This window comes from Symphodus melops (genome assembly GCF_947650265.1).
Source record: "Symphodus melops genome assembly, contig: scaffold_449, whole genome shotgun sequence".
Taxonomy (NCBI): domain Eukaryota; kingdom Metazoa; phylum Chordata; class Actinopteri; order Labriformes; family Labridae; genus Symphodus; species Symphodus melops.
Genome location: NW_027636542.1, coordinates 1 through 14,632, shown reverse-complemented (window position 1 = coordinate 14,632; position 14,632 = coordinate 1). Strand labels below are relative to the sequence as shown.

The following is a 14,632-nucleotide window of genomic DNA, read 5'->3' as shown; positions in this document are numbered from 1 at the left end:
CCCTACTTGACAGGACAGACCCTACCTGACAGGACAGACTCTACCTGACAGGACAGACCCTACCTGACAGGACAGATCCTACCTGACTCTAACTGACAGGACAGACTCTACCTGACAGGACAGATCCTACCTGACTCTAACTGACAGGACAGACTCTACCTGACAGGACAGACCCTACCTGACAGGACAGACCCTACCTGACAGGACAGACCCTACCTGACAGGACAGACCCTACCTGAAGTTTAAATTGTCTCACCTGATGTCCTCCTCATTCTCTGGGAAACTCCAGTAGGCGATGCGGAGCTGCAGCTGTTCTGGGACAGGAGGATACACCTTCTCCACCACCTCAAATGGGATATGAAACGCCACCTGCTTTGCTGACAGTTCCACCAGAGGGATGACCTGACCATCTGAGGAGCAGCAGGAGGCGCAGAGGTTATTAGAGCACAGAGGAGGAAGAGGAAGAAGAAGGAGGATCAATGTGTTAATGATTAGTGAGTTTACAGTTTAAAGTTTTAGTTTTCTCATTTCAAGGCGAGTTTCACCTCTTGTGTTTATTAATTCAGGTGGTAACCATAACCTGTGCCTGAATAATCAATCAGTCTGTGCACAGCATGTCTATTACTTTCTGTGTGCACCCACCAACACACGAAGACTGACAAGTTTTTATCTTTTAATAATGTGTTCAATGATATTTTTTACCAAAAGTATCAAAGGGGTCAATAACTTTAAAAACTACATGCAAGAAAACTGTAACACTGTTGACAATGTGTACTGATGGTGCCACCCCACCTCCATATTGGTGCCAAGATCTTCCTCTTGTGTAGCCGTGTTAAAAACATGTAAATCATATTAAAGTTTAAAGTTATGGTATTGTTACCACCAACTGACACACTAACACAGTCTGACAGTTAAGAGCTACAGACTGAGACAGAGGGGGATTCTGGGTAGTAACAGGGTCCATGCTGCTTGCCTGTGATTGGCTGCTGCAGGCAAGGGACAGAAACCTGTCAACCAATCAGCTTTCAGCTCAGGGGGCGACCACTACAACAGCTGTTTCTTTGTATGAGGAAGATCTGAGTCTGTCCCGGCAGAAAACACACACACACACACACACACACACACACACACACACACACACACACACACACACACACACACACACACACACAAACACACACAAACACAAACGTCCTTCCATGTGGTCCTTCAGTTTAACCCTTCACTCTCTGTGTGTTATGTCGTGTGGTCAGGAGTGTGTGCACGGAAAAGTGAGTTTTCAGTGCCTGACCTTTGACCTTGACTGTAGGGGAGTTTGGTCCTGCAGACTGCTTCCTCCAGCCCCTCCAGTTCTGACACAGACTCTCAGCCTCAGAGATGAAGGAGCAGAGCGAGTCCTCCTCAAACCGATCCGAGTCTTCGAAGGAGAACCTCTCCCCGTCCTCCCACTCGGCGAACATCAGTTCCATCACATTCACCGAGTATCGGCTCACAGCCCCGGGATCTGCCTGCCTGAACCCAGGATATAGAGTCCTGAAACAGATCCAGAGGTCCTAGAAACAGATCCTGACAGTCCAGTTAAACAGATCCTGACAGTCCTAGTCCAGATTCTGACAGTCTGGGGAAACGGACCGGGTCAGTCCAGATCCGGAGGGGGGAAGGGCGGCCACGGGAGAGGCTTCCTGCTGGGCCTCACAGCTACATGCTAAACCGTGAATACACTCAGAGAAATAGAGAGACGATAAATAAAATAACTTTAAAACTACCCACAGCCTTGTGACTGACCGAAGTTTAATTAATAAACTAATCAATCACTGATTTAATCGATCAGAGGTCCAACATGACCTGTAGCTAAATGCTAAAACTCAACTGCTAACGTTCATAAACTTTAAGATAATTAAACTATACTAATAATAACATGTGTATGTTAAAATCTGTGTATTAAACGCGTGTGTGTGAGTGACATTAATAACTGATTAATCTCTTAATATATTCTGGACTTCACAGCTAGCTTACGTTAGCATGATGATGCTAATCCTCCTCGTAGTTTTAAGTACAGCATTGTGTCTCCAGTTTTGAACAAACAGCTCGTGTTGTGTCTAAAGTTCTGAACAAACAGCTATTTGTGTCTCTCCAGTTGCTTTATAAACTAGTAAATGTTATTAAACTGGGACTATTACACAGATAACAGCTAGCCAACGTTAGCTGGAAGGCTAATTTGCTAATAAACTTATGGAGACGTACAGAAGCTGTCAGCAGGTTAACAATCTGAGGTAACAATTGGTTAATAATACTGGCTAATCAGATTGGTTAATCAGATTGGTTAAACCGGGTTATCGTTGCTGCTTTTTATTACATCAATCTAAAGTTACCTGATAGCCGCATAGAGCTAACGAGCAGCTAGCTCGAGTAGCTGTTTGTTTACATGAAGCACTGAGACTACAGACCGATCAGACAGGACTACAGACCGATCAAAGAGGACTACAGACCGATCAGACAGGACTACAGACCGATCAAAGAGGACTACAGACCGATCAGACAGGACTACAGACCGAGAAGTCAGGACTACAGACCGATCAAAGAAAACTACAGACCGATCAGACAGGACTACAGACCGGTCAAAAAGGACTACAGATCGATCAGACAGGACTACAGACCGGTCAAAGAGGACTACAGACCGACAAAGGTGGAGGTCCTCCTGATGATATTAATCCACTGGAGGGGGGTTCACTGTTTTCTTTGTATTCGAGTGAAGCCTCTGTTCGTGGCTCAGAGATCGTATGTTCCTGTGAAGACTCCTTTAATCTTCATCTCTCTCCGACTGTCCTCCGTCTCTGATCCTCTCCGGGATCCTATCGGGATGTCTCCGTGTCTCCGCCCGGGCTGAGAGTCAGTTTGCCGGGGGAAGATGGCTCACCTTCATCAGCTCCTCCTCCTCTCCTCCATCAGCTGATCTCAGCATCCGGCTGACAGCGCCACCCAGTGAGCAAAGACATTAACACACCGTTTGTTTGAATGTATAAAGAATACAGGAGGAGTAAAAATGTGTGTAAAGACTATATTTAAACAGTAGTACTTTATATTAACTGTACATCTACCAACCACAGACTAAAATATTATTGGTGCCCTTCACCCATATCACCACTGTGTTTTAAATCAAAAGAATAATAATTGATTAATAATACATGACTGTGTAACTCCTATACCTGAACAAAGGTAACATTCATATTTTTTCACCAAAATCAAAGGAAAATTAGAAAATGTTTGATGCTGATGATGTTGATCACTTTCTATAATACAGGTGTGCAGGTGACAGAATGAAGGTCATATGTGACACAGGTCCTGGTCTCAGGATAGGCTGATATAGGAGGTGGGCTTTGTCACTGTCTGACTGTCTGTCTGTTTCACTGTCCGACTGTGTCACTGTCTGACTGTATCACTGTCTGACTGTATCACTGTCTGACTGTATCACTGTCTGACTGTATCACTGTCTGACTGTGTCACTGTCTGACTGTGTCAGTCTGACTGTACCACTGTCTGACTGTGTCACTGTCTGACTGTGTCACTGTCTGACTGTGTCACTGTCCGACTGTATCACTGTCTGACTGTATCACTGTCTGACTGTGTCACTCTCTGACTGTGTCACTGTCTGACTGTATCAGTCTGACTGTACCACTGTCTGACTGTACCACTGTCTGACTGTATCACTGTCTGACTGTGTCACTGTCTGACTGTGTCACTGTCTGACTGTATCACTGTCTGACTGTGTCGCTGTCTGACTGTGTTGCTGTCTGATTGTGTCACTGTCTGACTGTGTCGCTGTCTGACTGTGTTGCTGTCTGACTGTGTCGCTGTCTGACTGTGTCGCTGTCTGACTGTGTCACTGTCTGACTGTGTCGCTGTCTGACTGTGTTGCTGTCTGATTGTGTCGCTGTCTGACTGTGTCACTGTCTGACTGTGTCGCTGTCTGACTGTGTCGCTGTCTGACTGTGTCGCTGTCTGACTGTGTCACTGTCTGACTGTGTCGCTGTCTGACTGTCACTCTCTGACTGTGTCGCTGTCTGACTGTGTCGCTGTCTGACTGTGTCGCTGTCTGACTGTGTCACTCTCTGACTGTGTCACTGTCTGACTGTGTCACTGTCTGACTGTGTTGCTGTCTGATTGTGTCACTGTCTGACTGTGTTGCTGTCTGACTGTCACTGTCTGACTGTGTTGCTGTCTGACTGTGTTGCTGTCTGACTGTCACTCTCTGACTGTGTCACTGTCTGACTGTGTCACTGTCTGACTGTGTTGCTGTCTGATTGTGTCACTGTCTGACTGTGTTGCTGTCTGACTGTCACTGTCTGACTGTGTTGCTGTCTGACTGTCACTGTCTGACTGTGTCGCTGTCTGACTGTGTTGCTGTCTGACTGTCACTGTCTGACTGTGTCACTCTCTGACTTTCTTACTGGTTCATTAAAATAATTCATCTGCTTCTGTTTTTTAAGGTTAGGGTTTTTAATTATCAGAGAACTCATTGATACAGATTTATATGTTAATACAGACACATGTTTATAACCATATACAGGCTTACTGCAGTGGAGATAACCCAGCACTGAATAATGAGCAACAGACTTTATACACAGACTGTTAGACACTCCTTTTACATCACCAGTTCACCACAACACTATAACAATGTTCCATCCTCCCTCTGCCTTTGGTTTTTGTTTTTATATTCAATCCACCAAACATTGTCATATTTGTTTCCCAGTGTTTGTTTTCAACTTTTATTTTATTATAACATGTTGTGGAACCCTGAACTTCTCAGTTATGTAAAGTTTCCCCCCGTCAGTATTTCTTCTACAGGTATTGTAAAGTTTGTTGATCACCTTGTTGTTTAGTGCCCCCGAGTATTCATACGGACTGGTCAACCAATGTTTCGTGTCTTCCTCTGTCTTCAGCTCTTATAGGGTTTATTCATCACATTATCAATCCATCGCAGGAACCTGCTTACACGCGTGTAAACTCCAGGAAACGAAGGGTTTCCACAGCCGTGACCCCACGAGATCACTCCTGTCAGCACCCAGCGACCTCCCTCCCCCTGACAAACCAAAGGACCTCCACTGTCACCCTGGCAACTGTCCACACGGTGGCGCTCTGACAGGCTCCCTGCACAGAGCATGCGTCCTGTGAAACGATCACCATATGTTTTTTTACACCTCCAGGCAGGAAGAAGAGGAACCCAGGCATGGAGCAGAGTCCTGGAGTATTCTGAGTCTGAAACATATAACGTGTGTGGGTGTCAACATGTCAGGACAAAAACATGTAATGTGTTACCTGTGATGAAGGTGTGATAGTTACCTGTGTAGGTGTCATGTGTTACCTGTGATGAAGGTGTGATAGTTACCTGTGTAGGTGTCATGTGTTACCTGTGATGAAGGTGTGATAGTTACCTGTGTCGGTGTCATGTGTTACCTGTGATGAAGGTGTGATAGTTACCTGTGTAGGTGTCATGGGTTACCTGTGATGAAGGTGTGATAGTTACCTGTGTAGGTGTCATGGGTTACCTGTGATGAAGGTGTGATAGTTACCTGTGTCGGTGTCATGGGTTACCTGTGATGAAGGTGTGATAGTTACCTGTGTAGGTGTCATGTGTTACCTGTGATGAAGGTGTGATAGTTACCTGTGTCGGTGTCATGTGTTACCTGTGATGAAGGTGTGATAGTTACCTGTGTCGGTGTAATGGGTTACCTGTAATGCCCCAGCCGGTGATGACGCATGAAGCAGGTCTCTTGTCCCACCTGCTTCCTGTCTCAGGCAAACACACTGCACCTGTGTGAGGGTTGAAGGACACACAGTTCCCCTCCGTGCCTTTGAGCCTCAGCAGGGCAATGTCGTACTCCCAGGCCTGACTGTGGTACTTTCTGTGGATCACGATGCGTTCAGGGACCAGTCTGCGTTCAAAGTCGTCCTGCTCCTCAGTGTGATAGTCTCCTAAGCGCAACACGTAACGGCCCGGGTCTCTGCCGAACCTGGACCAGAAAAGAACCATGAAGGTATGAATCCTGTCACCGGAGTCATAGCGAACACTTACATGAAGAATACGTTAGTACAGCAGAGTGGTTCGACATATAACACAACATCATATACACAACATTAACAATAAACAAATCAACACAAGTTGTTGGAGCCGTCATCTCTCAACCAGAAAGGGTTCAATCCCCAGCTCCCCAGAGTCCTTGGGCAAGACGCTTAAGCCCGAGTTGCTACTGCTGCCTTTTAGCAGCGTATGAATGTGTGTGAATGGGATTAGTTACTTCTAATGGTATTTACCATTCTCTCCGGGTACTCCTTCCTGCCACAGTCACACGCTCGCTAGGTTACCTGTTGACTCTAAATTGTCCGTAGGTGTGAATGTGAGTGTGGCTGGTTTTCTGTCTCTATATGGCAGCGCTGTGATTGACAAGTGACCAGTCCAGGGTGTAACCCCGCCTCTTGCCCAATGACCGTGGCCTCTACGACCTTATATAAAGATTTATTTATATAGCAGATTTACACAGACGTGCTTTGACAAACAATGTAAAGACTGAAAATGAAACGCATAATAAAAGATGAAAGAGGATTAAAAGAAGAAAATGATGATAAAAAGGATAATAAGAGTAATAAAAAACTGTTGGTGCGCAATGAGTGACGGATTAAGTGATGGACATCAATAGAACGTGCAATTATATTTAAATAAATATATTTTATAAGATTTATGAGCTCATTACGTGTGCTCATTTAAAAACCTGTGTGTAATGATAACATTTGACCACCAGAGTGCGCTGTCTCTCACCTCTTGAAGCAGTGAGCTGCAGTCAGCAGCCAGCAGGGGCTGATAAGAGACGCTCCACACAGAGGATGACTTCCTTTAGACTGAGACCTGAGCCACACGGAAACCTGCCACGGCCACTCACCTCTAACACATACACGGAAACACACACACACACACACACACACACGTTTGGTTCAAGATAAAGAAAGAACCGTTCGAGTGTGTGTGTTTTTGTGTGTGAGAGAGAGAGAGAGAGAGACAGAGAGAGAGAGAGAGAGACAGAGAGAGAGAGAGAGAGACAGAGAGAGACAGAGAGAGAGAGAGAGACAGAGAGAGAGACAGAGAGAGAGAGAGAGAGAGAGAGAGAGACAGAGAGAGAGAGAGAGACAGAGATAGATAGATAGATAGATAGATAGATAGATAGATAGATAGATAGATAGATAGATAGATAGATAGATAGATAGATAGATAGATAGATAGACGTGCAGGTGTGTTTTTTTGTGCGCAGATGTGTTTTTGTATATGCAGGTGTGTGTGTGTGTGTGTGTGTGTGTGTGTTTGTGTGTGCAGGTGTGTGTGTTTTGTGTGTGTTTTTCTTCTGACCTCAGTGACTTGTCTCCTCCTATAATTCTGCGTCTACGTCGTTGGCTGTTTAGAGTCCGGCCGCAAATGTTGGTTGCCATGGAAACGTCTCTAACAGGCTGCAAGTTATAGTCACACATGACACCAGCGTCCTCACTGTGACGACAGTCATGTGCATCCTCGCCCACAGACACACACTGACCCAGGGACGTCTCTGTGCCCGAGCACCGAACGTTATCCAGGTGGATCGGACCGTCTCCCTCCCCGAAGTACGCCATGGAGCGAGCTTTAGCCACGCCCCTGAGAGGACACACACAGATTAAACATTCTGTGATTCAGGTCACTGAATAATAATAAATACATAATTATATATAATTTGCTAATTATCTGAAACATCAAACCAGCTGCTGGTCTCCATCACAACAAGTCTTTACATTTATTAAATCTATATGGTTATCCAATAATCAGTGCAGCTGTCTGCTCCTCTCAGGTTAACGTTGTACTGACGTGAAACCCAGCTGTCTGCACACCACAGCAGCATTTATGTCGTTCCAGCCGTCGTCACAGACGCTGCCCCACCTCCCGTTTATGAACACCTCCACCCGGCCCTCCATTCTGCTCTCTCCTGCAGCCAGACGGAGTGGCGGCTCTGAGACATCGAGCGAACGAGAGAAGATTGTTTGTGATCTGCAGCTCTTAAATAATTAATATAAATATGATAAAGCATCGTCTTCACAGAGGCCATGTTTCAACTCGCCATCAGGGGGCGACAGGTGATCATCTCCCATCGTACAGCCGACCCCCACATCCTCTTTGTGTGAACAGTCATGTTGACCCCACCCTGAGTGATGGCAGGATGCCAGCAAGGACTCAGACCCCCTGCACTGAACCTCATCCAGGTGGATCAGACCCCGTCCTTCCTCAAACATGCCATCAGGTAAGACCGCCCCCGGGCCACTGTACACACAAAACAACAATGACTGGTGAAGAGCATCAACACACAGACACATAGCATCTACTAACCAGAACCAGGTTGACATCATCATCATTGACTCACCTGAAGCCCAGCTGTCTGCAGACCACCTGAGCATTCACTTCAGTCCAGTTATCGTCACACACAGAGCCCCATTCCCCTTCATGGTACACCTCTACACGGCCCTCAAGGTGACTCCTCCCCCCCACCAGACGTACAGCTCCGTCTAAACACACACACACACACACACACACACACACACACACACACACACACACACACAAAGGTCTTGATACGGGTTTAACATAAAGAAAGAACAAATGTTGTTTGTGTATGTTTGCAGGCGTGTGTGTGTGCAGGTGTTTGACCTGTGTGTGGGTTACAGGAAACTCCTGCGTCCTCCAGGTGTTGACAGGTGTGTTGCTGCCACTCGTTCCGGGGACACTCGTCCAGCGAGAACTCATTGCCTGAACACTGGATGCCATCCAACCAGATTGGTCCAGAACCAGGACCAAAGTGAGCCCAGGACCACGCTTTGGCCACGCCCCTTTCAGCAGGTATAAAGAAACATCATTAAACTCATAAATGGAAAAGATTATTATTTAAATTTATTATTTCTAATCTTACTATCAAAAGTAAATCACTTAGTAATTGACACTTTCACATCCAGGTCAGTCAGCTCTGGTGACCTGTTTCTTACCTGAGTCCCAACTGTCTGCAGGTCACCTCAGCATCAGCATCATCCCACTGATCATCACAGACTGTTCCCCACCTGCCGTCATGATACACCTCCACACGACCCTCAAACTCCTCCATACCACCAACCAGCCTCAACGGGATACCAACACCTGAGAAACAACAAGACAAACTACACCTGAGAAACAAGACAAACTACACCTGAGAAACAACAAGACAAACTACACCTGAGAAACAAGACAAACTACACCTGAGAAACAACAAGACAAACTACACCTGAGAAACAACAAGACAAACTACACCTGAGAAACAAGACAAACTACACCTGAGAAACAACAAGACAAACTACACCTGAGAAACAACAAGACAAACTACACCTGAGAAACAAGACAAACTACACCTGAGAAACAACAAGACAAACTACACCTGAGAAACAACAAGACAAACTACACCTGAGAAACAAGACAAACTACACCTGAGAAACAAGACAAACTACACCTGAGAAACAAGACAAACTACACCTGAGAAACAAGACAAACTACACCTGAGAAACAAGACAAACTACACCTGAGAAACAACAAGACAAACTACACCTGAGAAACAACAAGACAAACTACACCTGAGAAACAACAAGACAAACTACACCTGAGAAACAAGACAAACTACACCTGAGAAACACCAAGACAAACTACACCTGAGAAACAAGACAAACTACACCTGAGAAACAAGTCAAACTACACCTGAGAAACAACAAGTCAAACTACACCTGAGAAACAACAAGACAAACTACACCTGAGAAACAACAAGACAAACTACACCTGAGAAACAACAAGACAAACTACACCTGAGAAACAACAAGACAAACTACACCTGAGAAACAACAAGACAAACTACACCTGAGAAACAACAAGACAAACTACACCTGAGAAACAACAAGTCAAACTACACCTGAGAAACAACAAGACAAACTACACCTGAGAAACAACAAGACAAACTACACCTGAGAAACAACAAGACAAACTACACCTGAGAAACAACAAGACAAACTACACCTGAGAAACAACAAGACAAACTACACCTGAGAAACAACAAGACAAACTACACCTGAGAAACAACAAGACAAACTACACCTGAGAAACAACAAGACAAACTACACCTGAGAAACAACAAGTCAAACTACACCTGAGAAACAAGACAAACTACACCTGAGAAACAAGACAAACTACACCTGAGAAACAACAAGACAAACTACACCTGAGAAACAACAAGACAAACTACACAACCAGACTTACCTTCAGGTTCAGCACAGACCAGCCCTGCTTCGTTGCCATGGTGACAGTCATTGACGAGAAACTTCCTGCTCTGGCACTCCAGCAGGGACTTCTCATCTCCACGGCAACCCAGACGCTCAAAGTGAAAGATGGAAGCTGGTCCGAAGTCTGAACTGTGCAGAACGTCACCGATCTCACTGCATGCAGAACAACAAGTTCAATGACACTTCACCTCAGTGAACTTCTGATATAAAGACTTAGGAGGCGGAGTCACTGCACTCCTGGTTATAACAGCTTGTCTTGTCTATCATTGATGTGAGACTCACCTCAGTCCCAGCTGTCTGCAGACGACACTAGCATCTAAGTAGGTCCAGTGTGTGTCACATACTGCCCCCCACTGGCCATTCAGGTGGACCTCGACACGCCCACTTTTACCTGATGACCCTCCCACCAATCTGGCTTCACCTGCAGAAAAAAAACAGGAAAAATTCACAATGTACAACAGATACTTGATGATCACCTTTCACACAACATGTGTATTACCTGTCAGACAGTCACAGTGCTCCCAGCTGACAGCTCCTGAGCTTTGTCTGAAGAAACACCAGGGTCGAGGCTCTCGGTCGGGGTTTCTGCAGTGATTGTGATCTCCCAGGCTCCGGTTTGGGTACTGCTGGATGTAATCTGGGAAGTCGGTCCACTTGAGGCAGGGTGAGCCGGAGTCTGTGAGGGACACTGAGCCATTATAAAAGCCCAGGGGTGAGACGTTTCCTGAACAGGTGGGACCTGCAGACACAAGACAAAAAGGAGGTCACATGAGTTTACTGTTTTTATTAGCGTATTAGCTCAGTGCTCCTGGAATTTGCTTTTATTTATATATTTATTTTGAGGTTCCCGCTCCCTGTCTTTATAAGACTTATATCAAATAATATTGCACAGTTTAAAATAAATAATTTCATGAGATAATTGAAGTCTTTTTCTTTTCTGTGTTACAAAATGATGAAAATATTCAGACATGATTGAAGACATTTTCACAGTTATGGTTGCTGCCTATTAAAGGACAGTTTTCTGTCTGATGGTGGCTTAATGTCGGGCCTCTGTTAATATTTAATCATTTATTTTACCTTTTAAATATCTTTAGTCAGGATAGTTTATGAATGAAAGACATTTTCTGCAGGCAAGACATGAAACCAGAAACACTCAGAGTATCTATAAAACTGCTTCTTGTCTGGTTTAAATACAAACACACACTCTTAAGTGATCTGTGTGTGTGTGTGTGTGTGTGTGTGTGTGTGTGTGTGTGTCTGTGTGTGTGTGTGTGTGTGTGTGTGTGTGTGTGTGGTGTTTAAATGGAGCACTTTGTTATCAGAACAAGCTGTGATTGGTTCGAAACAATGATTAAATCAGCAGGCTGTCAGCTGATCACAATATGATCTTTATGTTCTGCATTTATCTTCTCACTCACTCACACACACACACACACACACACACACACACACACACACACACACACACACACACACACACAGACAAACACACAAATGAGCAAAGGTTTAAAAATCAACTTACTGTCACTTTGTGCAGAGTTCAAATATTTATTGACCTGAAAAAAATCACAGGAAGCAAAATGGTCAAGACAGGAAGTAGTGCCCACTGGAGATGCCATAAGTCAGACTGTAACACCCTCATGACCACAGCATCACCAACAATCAGGTATGCCCACACACACACACACACACACACACACACACACACACACACACACACACACACACACACACAGACACACACACACACACACACACACACACACACACACACACACACACACACAGACACACACACACACACACACACACACACACACACAGACAGACACACACACACACACACACACACACACACACACACACACACACACAGACACACACACACACACACACACACACACACACACACACAGACACACACACACACACACACAGACACACACACACGCAATTTCACTTTGGTGACCTGAGCTTTCAATGCACAAAAAGTACAACTTTAGAGATCATCAACAAACACAAAATAAGCCAAGACTAATATGTAGCCCATCGTATTTAAAAAAGGACCAAAGACTACTCTCTACATGGACTACAGGTGGTAGAGTCTGCAGTTATCAGACCTGCTGGTACCTACAGTCTCTAAACTACAGGAGGTAGAGTCTGCAGTTATCAGACCTGCTGGTACCTACAGTCTCTAAACTACAGGAGGTAGAGTCTGCAGTTATCAGACCTGCTGGTACCTACAGTCTCTAAACTACAGGTGGTAGAGTCTGCAGTTATCAGACCTGCTGGTACCTACAGTCTCTAAACTACAGGAGGTAGAGTCTGCAGTTATCAGACCTGCTGGTACCTACAGTCTCTAAACTACAGGAGGTAGAGTCTGCAGTTATCAGACCTGCTGGTACCTACAGTCTCTAAACTACAGGAGGTAGAGTCTGCAGTTATCAGACCTGCTGGTACCTACAGTCTCTAAACTACAGGAGGTAGAGTCTGCAGTTATCAGACCTGCTGGTACCTACAGTCTCTAAACTACAGGAGGTAGAGTCTGCAGTTATCAGACCTGCTGGTACCTCCAGTCTCTAAACTACAGGAGGTAGAGTCTGCAGTTATCAGACCTGCTGGTACCTACAGTCTCTAAACTACAGGAGGTAGAGTCTGCAGTTATCAGACCTGCTGGTACCTACAGTCTCTAAACTACAGGAGGTAGAGTCTGCAGTTATCAGACCTGCTGGTACCTACAGTCTCTAAACTACAGGAGGTAGAGTCTGCAGTTATCAGACCTGCTGGTACCTACAGTCTCTAAACTACAGGAGGTAGAGTCTGCAGTTATCAGACCTGCTGGTACCTACAGTCTCTAAACTACAGGAGGTAGAGTCTGCAGTTATCAGACCTGCTGGCACCTACAGTCTCTTTATTCAGTTATATAAATGTAGTTTTTGCTTTTTATGAATGTTTGTGAGCAGCAGCTCATAGAAAGTCTCTCTGTTACCTGACGTGATATTTACAATTTGTGCAGACTTTCATCTGCTGATCAAAGGAAACACACTGACATGCACACACACTGACATGCACACACACTGACATGCACACACACTGACATGCACACACACTGACATGCACACACACTGACATGCACACACACTGACATGCACACACACTGACATGCACACACACTGACATGCACACACACTGACATGCACACACACTTTGAACACACTTTAAGATAATCCTTTATTCATCTCACAGATCTCATAGTACATAACTGAATCAGATAAAATAGTAGTAGTAAAGAAAGATGTTAGACTTATTACTGTGGGTCTGTGTAAGTTGTCGCTCTCACAGGAGCTGTTTCTCTGCTGCTTTGTCTGAGCTGAATGTTTCAGTTGATATGGATATACATCTATACATAAATGTAATAAATATGTATTATTTTGATCGTATCAGTGTGTTTTTAATGATACAGGTCAGTGTGAGTCACCTAGTTTTACAGAGAGCAGCTAAACACACACTGCAGGTTCAGACACACCTGATCTCGCCTTGATTCTTTATACATGTTCAGAATCAACGTCTCACTTTTGCTTTAACTTTATTTAGTCACCTGTTTAACAAAGACAGTGACAAGATTTTTATGAATGAGTCCAAACATTTACAATCGCTGTTCATTATTTATGTTTATTAACTTTATTATCTTTAGTCCTGTTCTTGAATTTCAATCAATATCAATAAAGTATCTACTAACATCATTATCATAATGAATCGTTGACTAAGAACACAGACTGCAGTGTTACATTTGGTCCAATGTGAGGGACGACACACACACACACACACACACACACACACACTTATGGAAACACGCGCGCTCACACGCATATTTGGGACAGCTTACCTCTGCCGACACACAAAGAACGACACACAGCAGACAGATCCTCCGGTCCATGACCCGAACATCTCCTCCTCCGCCAACACCTCTCTAACCCCGCACACACCGCTTCCTCCCGCACACACCGCTTCCTCCCGCACACACCGCTTCCTCCCGCACACACCGCTTCCTCCCGCACACACCGCTTCCTCCCGCACACACCCAATCCCGACGGAGAGCTCCGTCCCCTCCGTGAGAATGTAAATCGGGTTCACACTTCAGCAGACTTCAGACTCTCTCAGCTAAAAATGATGGTACTACTTTTTCTCTCTCTCTCTCTCTCTCTCTCTCTCTCTGTCTCTCTCCCTCTCTCTCTCTGTCTCTCTCTCTCTTTCTGTCTCTCTCTCTCTTTCT

At 45.0% G+C, this 14,632-nt stretch overlaps 2 protein-coding genes across 6 annotated transcripts; both read right to left on the bottom strand.

Moving 5' to 3' along the window:
* Positions 1-235: 235 nt before the first annotated feature.
* LOC306819380 (zinc finger SWIM domain-containing protein 8-like) lies at positions 236-2,972 on the bottom strand. 5 transcript variants are annotated; one of them, XM_079373169.1, is made up of 3 exons: positions 2,017-2,972; positions 1,292-1,533; positions 236-410 (listed from the first exon to the last, which is right to left on the bottom strand). In XM_079373169.1, exons 1-3 carry the CDS (start codon positions 2,022-2,024, stop codon positions 253-255), a joined length of 408 nt encoding a protein of 135 aa, XP_079229295.1. In that variant the 5' UTR covers positions 2,025-2,972; the 3' UTR covers positions 236-252. The 5 variants fall into 5 exon arrangements, with proteins under 5 accessions (XP_079229295.1, XP_079229296.1, XP_079229299.1 ...); XM_079373170.1 differs by having other exon boundaries at positions 1,292-1,512; positions 2,017-2,971; XM_079373173.1 differs by having other exon boundaries at positions 1,292-1,508; positions 2,017-2,968.
* A 1,916-nt stretch (positions 2,973-4,888) lies between these two features.
* LOC306819379 (neurotrypsin) lies at positions 4,889-14,448 on the bottom strand. Its single transcript, XM_079373168.1, is given in 14 exon segments — positions 4,889-5,256; positions 5,731-6,011; positions 6,815-6,937; positions 7,397-7,675; positions 7,883-8,022; positions 8,113-8,332; positions 8,433-8,574; positions 8,717-8,895; positions 9,049-9,196; positions 10,337-10,512; positions 10,642-10,780; positions 10,859-11,098; positions 11,882-11,915; positions 14,246-14,448. Coding segments are annotated over 14 exon segments (2,472 nt in total). The 5' UTR covers positions 14,297-14,448; the 3' UTR covers positions 4,889-4,936.
* Positions 14,449-14,632: the final 184 nt, after the last annotated feature.